A 10,913-nucleotide genomic window follows, 5' to 3' on the forward strand; every position below is an offset into this window, starting at 1 on the left:
TTTGCATTGTTTTCTTTCGTCCGCAATGTTGTAAAATATTATTGATGATGTTATTTTGTATTGAAAATGTTAAAAAGATATTATTCATGATTTTTTCAATCGAAATGATGAAAAATGCAGAAAATAAAAACCAACCAAACAAACAAAATAATACCTCTTTATTCGTAGGAACGGATCTCTCTCAAGATTTCATTCAGCTGGTTTCTCTGCGGTATAAAATACATGATGTCACCACTATGCCACGTAGGGATACGATGTATAAGATGATTAATGCTAGTAAGTGTGTATACTTGTTTTGATGCAATAATGGTATTTCAAGAAAATAACGGTGTACTTAAAATGAGAAAAATAAGGGGAAATAAGGACGTTTGACTTGAAATAAGAATAAGGAGGAGGGGAAGAAGATGAAGAACAGTAAGAACAAGGAAAAGAATAAGAACAAGAATTAGAAGCAGTATATTAAGAGTAGTATACTCTACTTATAAAAGTTATCTTTAACAAAGGAAGAGTTTCAAATGAAGTTATTTATTAAGTATTTTATTTTACGCTGCTCATATGGAAAAGATACCTCTTTTGTAGGTTTTCTTGGGGTCATTCCACTAGACCGACACCCACGAGCCATACATCCCACGAGTTCGACATTGAAAACAGGTCCATGAGTCATACAGCTCGTGAGTCATACAGCCCATGAGTTCGACACTATAGGTAAAAACAGCCCACGAGTTCGAAAGATACAACACGGGTCGGTCTCGTGGGCCTTGTTAGTTTATCATAGTGTCAAACTAATCTGCTAATGGGCTGTATGACTCGTGAGCTGTACGTATAACTGATGAGCTGTATGACTTATGAGCTGTATAACTCATGAGCTGTATGACTTGTGAGCTGTATGACTCGTGGGCTGTATGACTCATGGGCTGTGACTCGTGTGTGTCGGTCTCGTGACGTCTGACGTGCAACCTTTTTCTTTAGCAGTTTCCCTTACACTCAACATCATCAACAACACTGAACCGCCACTAAACATGGAATTAATATGCCAAAGGCCACTCTCCTGCAGACCTCAATAATTACATTTCTCTCTTGCTTCTGTTTTAATTCATTTTATGCGACTCTTATACTGATGGTGTTATACCAATCCTAAAACTGTTGTTGTTTTTTAGATTATGTTTGAGCGTGTTTTTTTTTTTTATTATTCAAGAGACGATCACATATTCTGCATTTTCTTTATCACCATTTTTGATTGGACTTCTTTTAAAACGCCACATGAAAGTGATTATTCCTCCATTAGCAGAATTTAACATCACAAGTTTTTCTTTCGTTTCAAAACCAAAATAACACTTTACTAGCGCAGTCGAACAACACTGTCATTATCTGTGTGTCAGCGAGGTTCGTCAGTTGCCAAGAAGATGGACGTCTGTTGTATTGTATTGTTTTTCTTTATAGCCACAAACATCTTTTCAGGACCATATTATTATACAAAGATGTACATCTCCGTGGGATGCCCTCAAAGGACAATACTCTTCCGGGACAAAGATCCGTGTGTTCCGCGAAGGGGTATAATGGTGCTTCCTTGTCTCCTCTTTTGTAACGTGTTCAGCCAGCGGGAAGTGACAGTGACTTGACAAGTTCATTCTTTTGAATCTTGAGGGCGCCATTGTGCGTATAGATTGCACTAATTGAGACTAATGCGACTTGATTGATAGAGAAGTGGGGATGGGAGTGAGAAAGTAAATAATGTAGGGGTATAATAGACGAGATCCTTAGCAAGTCATTGGGAGAGGTTGGGAGGGGGCGGGGGCGGAGGGGGAAATAGAGTAGTGCCAGAATTTGTGGTGTTTCGTAACATTTTAATCCTTCTCTGCGAGAGTCATTTCAGATCGAGCGTTTAGTGCATTTGGCAAACTTTCACTTGTGAAAGCTGGCACCAAGTTCAGTGCATTTTGCTAGCTTTCAGTGTTGCAAATTCTCACTTTCGTAATGAAATTGACCACGATAGAACGTCAGAGGCAGTATGCAATATCATGTCGCGGTCTCACAAGTCAACCAGTTGCTGCACAGAAATCTTAACGGGATTTTCTCTTCAGATTTTATGACTAAGTAGAAGAAATTTAAAAAATCATAAAATTCTACTCGAGTTGTTAAGAGTTCACCATGATGGATTTGTAGGGAGAATGAAAACATAGTTGCTTAGCCATTTGAAAAGAATTATTGATTTTAGAATATCATCATCTGGCATCAAAGTATGAGAGTTTGCAATTCCATGCCATGTTCAAGTTAGCTATAACGAACAAATATTTCATTTCATTTATTGTATTTCATGTTCATTTGATAAAAACATGTATGCATAAAAAGTGACAATTATATCATGACAATGTGACACACACAAAAAACACAACAACAACAACAAACCAACAAAATAATAAGCAAACAAACAACCGAAGTTTCAAGTGAAGGGGTTAATAACAAGGCAATGTTATGGACCTTATTTAAAACCAACTTCGGAAAAGTAAATACAGTGTGTTGTCTGTTCTCTCTATAAACTATAACTGACACAAACTCCGCACACACACACGAACACTCACATTCATACACAAACAAACATACACAAGCACATTAATACACGAAATGCCATTTTACAAACACACCCCTATCGTGCTCATCTCGTATTAATTCAGAATCATATACCGGTATGCCTTTCAATTTCAATTCAATTTCAATTTATTCGGCAACTGTATGATACAACATAAAAAATTGCACATTATAAAAGACATAAGATTCAAAGGCCGGGACCCCTTGTAAGCAACTAGTGCTTGTTATGGGGCCCCTTTGCAGCAATTAAACAATCAATAACAAAAATGCAATTAAGCATATTTAAGTATATCGAAATTTCTGTCATAAGGAGTAAATTAAAAAGTACAGAATTACGTTACAATATACACATAGACATACGCAAGCATACACTCAGTAAAAAATGCAATGCAAGAGATTGGTGAGAGGGTGAAGAAACGAAGATAAAGAAAGAAGAAAAAGTACAGCTGTTGAAGTCTACTCAGTCAAGGATGATATTTTTTTTTAAATGTAATACGTTTGAATAGGGTTCTGAAACGAGTAAGTGTATAGTACTGGATTTAAGATCAGAAGAAATTAAATTCCATTCATGCGCCCCTGTGAATCGAATAAAATGAGACCTTGTTGTTAAGCGACAACTTGGAACTCGAAGATTATCTTTAAAACGGGTTGAGTATGCATGGAATGACGAATTTGTTCTAAACATGTTTTGAAAAATGGAAGGGAGTATCCCTTTATGATACATAAACATGAATACCAATACATTAAGTTGCACAAGTTCAAATATAGGAATGATTTTATTTTTAATGAAAAGAGGTAGACTCGGTCTTCGAAAATCACTTTTTGTTACAAGTCGTACCGCACGTTTTTGTAATCTGAACAGTTTGTCAATATGAACTTTGTATGTCTTGCCCCAAATTTCACTGCAATAGTTAAGGTGAGGTAATATTAAAGCATTGTAAATAAAAAACAATGTTTTTCTTGGTAAAAAAAGATTTAATTTTAGATAGAATTCCTATACTTCTCGATATTTTAGCGGTGATGTTTGTAATGTGACACTTCCAATCGAGAGACTCATGGATTAAAATACCTAAAAAATTTATTGATTCAGTTCTATCTATAACAGCACTTTCTATTTGTATTGGAGAAAGATTTTGTGGTAGTTCTATCTATAACAGCACTTTCTATTTGTATTGGAGAAAGATTTTGTGGTATTTTCTTTCTTTTGGAATGGAACAAGACATACTTTGTTTTCTTAAAATTCAAAAACAATTTATTGCATTTAAACCACTCATTTAACATACAAAGTTCTTTATTCAATGTAAGTACAAGTGAAGTAACATTTTCATGAGAGTAAAATACCACAGTATCATCTGACTTTCAAGTACAATAAGCTGACGGAGGGATTATAGGTACATGAAATCATGATAAAAGAAACTGCACTGGAAATTGGTAACGTTTCAATAAGCACTCTGCAAGTTAGCAAGTTATACGTGAAGCGATGATGCCTTTTGACAAGCCACGCACACACATTATTCCTCGACAGGGTCCCCAATTTTAGAAAAAGATGACTGACAACACTGTCATGTCTCAATTCAGAGGCACGTTAATCGCAATTTCAAACAGCCTCCTCGTATGCAGCGATCTATCTGAATGGGAATTAAGTTTGCAGTGTCAATTCACCTGAAGATAAGCCAGTCAGTCATTAACAGCAATGCCAGTGGTATGTATCCACGCAAGTGTGACAAATTACCTGTCACTTCTCGCGTATTGACAAAGGTTCTACTTTACAAGGGTGTTAATGACTCCATTCAAGTATTAGTCTTCCTCAGTTCTCAGCTCAAGTGTCAGTAACACTTGCTTCTTCGGTGTTCATTGTTTGACCAGTGAAAAGAAAATCTTTCGTCTTTTATTCTATGTGAGTAAGTGGCAGGTGGAGTTCTTGTCTTTGACACTGACGGATTGTAGGTCAAGTTCGTCTCTCGGGGTTATATAGGGAAGGACGGCCACTGGATTTCTTCAGACTAAATCTAATTTCTTGTCTTGTTAAACATTCAGCCTCTTGCGTCAAAGGTCGTTCTGTTCTCTGCTTTCCTTAAAATGTTTGAATATAGCATGGACGGCCACTACGCGTTGCTGCGTGCTGTGTCATCTGGAAGGCCCCGGCAGGTCCGGCTTCTCCTGGACTCTGGCATCGGTGTGCACCACACGGATGCATGCGGACAAACCCCGTTGATTCGTGCGATGTTCATCGAGAACTCTCGACATCGGCACAAGATAGTACGACTCTTGCTCCGCCGCGGGGCACTGGTCTCCCATCAGGACTACGTCGGGCGGAGCTCTCTGGCCTGGGCGTGCCTGCGCGGACTCGACGACGTGTTCGAACAGCTCATGAAGCACGGCGACGGAGAGCTGGATCTCAACGACACCGACATGAACGACTGCACCCCGCTCTTTCACGCTGCGACGTCCGGTAGCGCTGCCATGGTGAAACTCCTCGTCGAACATCTACAGAAATACGGACTCAGCATCGATGTGCCAAACAAGGATGGTATAACGCCACTCATGCAGGCCATTCGGCTTGGGAACGATGTGTGTGCGAGTATCCTCCTGAATCAAGGCAAAGCATCAGTCACAGTACGCGACAATAATCATCGGAGCGCGCTAGACTGGGCCGAAGCCACGACGAGGCAGGGGCAGATCAGGACCAACTTCTTGCCGCAAATCAAACAGTCAAACAGAAAATCACAGTCGGGCCGAAGACCCGCTCGCTTGTACGCCTACTGTGGGAGCGACAGCGATTCCGACGACATCTTCAGCGGCGGGTCTGTGGACAGGAGGAACGTTGATCTCGATGGCGGTGAAGGAAGCGAATTCAGTGATGTAAAGTCTACCTGCAGCTCCAGCTACAGCAGCCAGACTTCCGGCTCCTCTTCGTCCTGTGACTCCTCCCCGGAGGTTTTCCGGAGGGTTTTCCGCGACTTTCCGACTACACGCGAGGGCCGCGCGGAAGTCCTCTCGTCGGCCCGTCAGGATGACTGCGACCAGTCATCGCAGCCAGTCAGCAACAGCCCCTCAGCACCCGGTCAAGATCAGATCAAAGAGTACAACGATCTACCCGAGATCTTCCGTCTCTTTTCCGGTCAACTGACGGACACATTTCGACCTGGGGTTACCCGGCATCAGAACTCTTTACCGGAGCACCCCTCCTCACCGGAGCACACTGACTGCCAGATGGAGTGTTGCGTACCCCAGGGTGGCGTGAAACTGTCGGACGAGGCGCTCCAGAGGATGGTTCTGGCCAACATCAAGGCGAAGGATGGCAGCAACTCGAGTCGTCTTGACTCTCCAAGATCAAACTCTGCTTCTTGTAAGCATAATGTATTGATATACATTGATAATGATATACTACAATCACATTAATATGGTGTTCTTTGTTCGGAGTAGCCTCTTCAGTGTTGACATTGTTCTACCAGAGGGCCCTGCCATTATTATCACCATAGCGTTGCCATCTACCCATTTATACACACGGGTCTATATCACCTTGTCTGTAAGGACGTAAGCACTGAAAAAAAGAAATTTGAATTCTCTTATGCACTGTTGTATTCTTCTCATCGCACCGAAACTACAAAGCGAAACAAAAAAACAACAACAAATGAACAAAGAAGCATAACGATTCGACGAATTTTCCGATTTCCCCAAACCTGACTGATGTGTTCTACTAATAATTATTGCTCCGTTATATACTAAATCCACACGTATATTTAGGGAAAATTCCCCCAATAAATTTATCAACTTTCTGTAGTTTCCTAGCTCTCGAGATGAAAACGAATGCATCGTTGCTTACCTCTTGGTTCTGTAGAGCCCAACCAGTGCTCTAATACATTTTTTTTTTTCAATGACAGCCAACATCTTATACGTCCTTCATTACTTTTTCCCCCTCTTGTTCATTATTTTGTTGGCATACAGCGAAGAGATCGACCCAGTCATCTCGCTTTCCCAGCTTGAGGCGACAACTGACCCGGAAGCGATTCATCGAAGCCAATAGCAGGCCTGATGGCAACAACGATGACCTCTCCAAACGCGACGTCGATGCAGGAAAATCTACGTATTCCCCGCGCAGCACCGCGGACAGCTCGGTGACGCAGTCAGACGACATGGGCAGCGCCGCTTCCATCTCGTCGAACTTTCCCGCCATCGTCCAAGGGAAGACGTCATTGGTCAGCGCAGATGGCGGTGCGGAGAAATCGAGTGGCACTTTGAAAAAGGACATTGAGAGAATTCTGTCCAGTAATGTGCATCATTTGTCTCTCTAGCAAAATACAGAAAAAAAGAACAAAATTAAGTGAGAGAACAAAAGAAAATCAGACAGATTTTTAGGCATTCCGTTACATTTTTGTTTGCATCCAATGCATGTTACTGCTATGGAGCAGTGTGCACTCATTACTCTATCATGCAAATAATCTAATATGCATGTTTTATATCTTTTATTTGTCTTCAATATAGAGAATACAATACGTCATTTAGATTGCACTCACGTGGTAAAGATGTAATGAACCAAGTCGTTGGCTGTTCTGACATGTTAGTCACCCTTTATGCTTCTATAGTCAATACCAATGGACACACAACCATATCATGCATATGGTTTATGTATAGATAATCATGCGCGTTAATCTGTGTAAAGCATGTTCAATGCTTCATGTATAATTGCGAAAATAAATGTATGTCATACTGTATCTTTTGAAGAAAATTCGACCTTCAATTTTCACCGACTTCCTATATCACTGTACCCACCGTATGGATGTGTCTTCTTTTAAGAACTTTATTTATCAATATACCCCGGCACGTAGCATGCGCTCCTCCTCACAAAAACCTATCTGTGCAATCCGTTAAAACACAAACATTGTGGCAATAAAGCCTCCCCAGCACCTGCCCCTGTTCACTGGAACTCATTATCTGCAGAAATAAGGAAAACACCTTCAACTGCATTATTCAAAATTACACATTTTCATAAATGTAGAATGCGAGTAGAATTTTCATTTGCTACTTTAGAAATAATGTACGAAACTTTGTGACTTCCTTAACTCTATAATAATAATTATTTTAGTGCTTTTATATATATTTCTGATTTCTATACAACTTGCAGGTAAAAACATGGAGAACTGACTGATAGTTGTTTTTTTTTTTTTGCTGTTATAATTTTGATAATGATAATGATAATGATAATAATAATAGTAGTAATAATAATAATATTAGTAATAATAATAACAATGAAAATAATAAAAAAACAATAATAGTAATAATAATAATAATAATTGTTGTTATTATTATTATTATTGTTATTATTATTATTATTATTATTATTATTATTATTATTATTACCATCATCGTCATCATCATTATCATCATTAATATAACATTTGTGCATGCTACGTTTTTGTTCATTTGGCTGTGTGTTGGGAACGCCTCAGATTTTCGCCCTATGAACAATGAAAAAACCGAAAAAAAAAACACCATAAACTGATAAATCAACTGACAGTCGCGAGATTCCGATAAAAACTCTACATCAAATCTACCCATACGTGCTATCATCTGGACTTGCTTTTAGTTTCACGCCTATCAGTCATTATTTTGAGTGCATTCTGCGATTCAATTGAGATAGAAAGATAGAAAGAAAGAAAGAAGTAGAGAGGAGGAGATAGTGAGGGAGAGATAGGGAGAAGGAGGGAAAAGAAGAGAGAAAAACCGAAAGACACCCACAAAAGGGAAAGGAAAGAAAGACTCATAATTACCGCAGTAATTTACGATTGCATGAAAATGGCATAATGAGTCTTAGAAAGACGGAAAACAAAGGGAAGACTATACATCTAATTGTAGATCGAGTGCTTTCCCCCTTTTCTGATTCTGTTTTATTAGGTTTTGCTTGTATTTTAGTTTCATATTCGTGACAATAGTCATCATCATGACTTCCTAAGTTAAAACAGTTAAAAGGCCGGCTATTTGCCATAGTGCTAAAATAATGGTAATTGATACACATCAAACTGACTGACGTCTAACACGTGCTATATTTCTTCGCATGTCATGACTGTTTGATACAAATATGGTATTTTTTTTTAATCAAACAAAGGGATTCTAAAGATTACGATACATAAATAATACTATAACCATGTAATGCGTGCCTGTGTGTGTGCGTGTGTGAGTGTATGTGTGTGTTTGTTTGTGCGTGTGCGTGTGTGTGTTTGTTTGTGTGTGTGTGTGCGTGTGTGTGTGTGTAATAGAAACAAAGAGAGGAGGAGTGCAAGGTAACAACAAGAAATTCGAGTGAGGAGAGTATAGTCTATTTGAGAATGAACATTTCAAGTCTCGTGGATGGAAATGATTATCGTCTTTTCTCCTCTTCTGCGAGGGACAAGTTTGGTTTTTGTATAGATTGCAAAACTTACTAACATTTTGATTCATATCTATATGGGATCCAGAGCTGGGTTGAGAAAAAAATGAAGAATAAAAAAAAACATTATCTTGGGATTTCAGTTATGCACTGAAGTGAATTGATTTGGTTTACACAACTGAGACACATCTGAAGGGTTTTTGTTTGTTTGTTTGTTTGTTTTTTTACAACTTTATCATTCATTTCTTTTTGCTTATTATTTTCGGCCGCATTTGTATGTTAGTTTGTTTTTTTTTTTTGCTGAAGAAATTATTTGAACACAGATGATCAGGGCTACCTTTTTTTAAGCGTCTTGACGATACAAACTAATGGGGGCTTCGCACACGCATTGATTTTGTGAGATGTAAGGGCAATTACGGTTCTGCTTCTGCGACAATTATTGCTCCGGTTTTATTTTCTGCAAGGACTTAGTACAGGGTTAGGGTTGTGATATGGTTTTAGGTTAAGTTTGACGTGAGGATTAGGATTAGGGTCGGGGTTATGTTTGTGGGTAGTTTTTATGCTTGGCTTAGTGCGCAGATATTTCATGGGAGCAATTGTCGCAGAAACAAATGTCATGGAACCCAGTTGACTATATGAATAAAAAAAAGATACAAAACAATAAGGAAAGAAAGTGAGTAAAAGTGAATAAGATAAGAAATGAAACTAAAAGTTATCACAACGTGAACCACACACCGGTTTTGCGATGTGTCTAGACCATCATGGTGCCTGTCTTATTCTCAATTGCATGAGGGTAAAATCACTTTTCACGTGTTAAAAGCTCTTTACGATTATTTAGGGTTCATAACGTGGGTGCTTGTGTAGGAGCGTGAGTGAATGTGTTCTATGTGTGTCTGTTGAGAGTGTCACGATATTTGAATGTTTCAATTTCATTTTTTTTTTTTGGTTACAATATCCTGAGAACACGTATTTCGCCACAACCTGCAAAGACGTTGAGGAGGGAAAAAATGTATAGGAGTTTGATTGGTACTAGTATGCACTGCATCATTCGTTTGGAAACGGGTGTTCCCTTAACAAGGAGAAGATTTCATATTCATGGCACAATTTATTGTTGAGTTGACACCCTACAATAAGCACAAAAAAGTAGGTATTGCGAACTTGCACTCATGAGTCGAACACTGGTCCTTAACTCGTCTGTTAAAATGCCAAAACATAGTCTTTATGAAGGACTCAAAATTGATCTTCCACTATTGAAATTTGCTTGCAATAACATCGAAATGGTCTTCAAAGAAACTCGTCTGGCTGATGCGATTTGCCAGGATATTGAGTTGTTTTGGAGTATTTTGAGATCAAAGGTATAAAATCATTTTGATCTTTAACACACGGGTATTACTCCCGAAGCGTCCTCCCCATTCAGTAGTAGGCATAAGTAGAATGTTACGTGATGACCAAGCGTGCCATAATATCCATATTTTCCAACAAGCTGCATGCCGTTCACTCTGTTATAGCGCAGAAGATCGGTGCTGTTGCTATTTTGCCGATTATCGACAATGGATTATAAAACATTACGTAGCAACCACGATTGGGTATGCTCTGAGATTGTAGTATACACTTTCATCAAGCCTTATTAGGTAATCTTATCGCATTTTCGCCGTTCCCCAACAGAAATCGTAATAGATATTTCACACACTCACATTCACATTTACGTTTAAGATAAAAAAAAAAGACAGTTGTGCAGTTGTGCTGATAACAGCAGTTTTTTCATTTAAAAGGGGCATTCCAGACGATTTTCATAATTTCACATCATGTAGTACGTGAATTGACAACTCCATGAATAGATTTCAAAGGATTCACAAAAATCCTTTGAGTGGTTCACAATTTACAAGCATGCTTTTCAGTGGACCTCTCAATTCTTTCTTTTTTTTTTCTCCAGACATAACTTTGTATTTTGCCGGTTTAT

The 10,913-nt window shown here is 38.8% G+C and overlaps 1 protein-coding gene across 1 annotated transcript; it reads left to right on the top strand.

Annotated features, from left to right (window-relative positions):
- The first annotated feature begins 4,594 nt into the window (after positions 1 to 4,594).
- Positions 4,595 to 6,885, top strand: LOC140232182 (uncharacterized). Its single transcript, XM_072312321.1, has 2 exons — positions 4,595 to 5,935; positions 6,535 to 6,885. Exons 1-2 carry the CDS (start codon positions 4,666 to 4,668, stop codon positions 6,879 to 6,881), a joined length of 1,617 nt encoding a protein of 538 aa, XP_072168422.1. The 5' UTR covers positions 4,595 to 4,665; the 3' UTR covers positions 6,882 to 6,885.
- Positions 6,886 to 10,913: the final 4,028 nt, after the last annotated feature.

The sequence above is a fragment of the Diadema setosum genome, chromosome 8, assembly GCF_964275005.1.
Source record: "Diadema setosum chromosome 8, eeDiaSeto1, whole genome shotgun sequence".
Taxonomy (NCBI): Eukaryota; Metazoa; Echinodermata; class Echinoidea; order Diadematoida; family Diadematidae; genus Diadema; species Diadema setosum.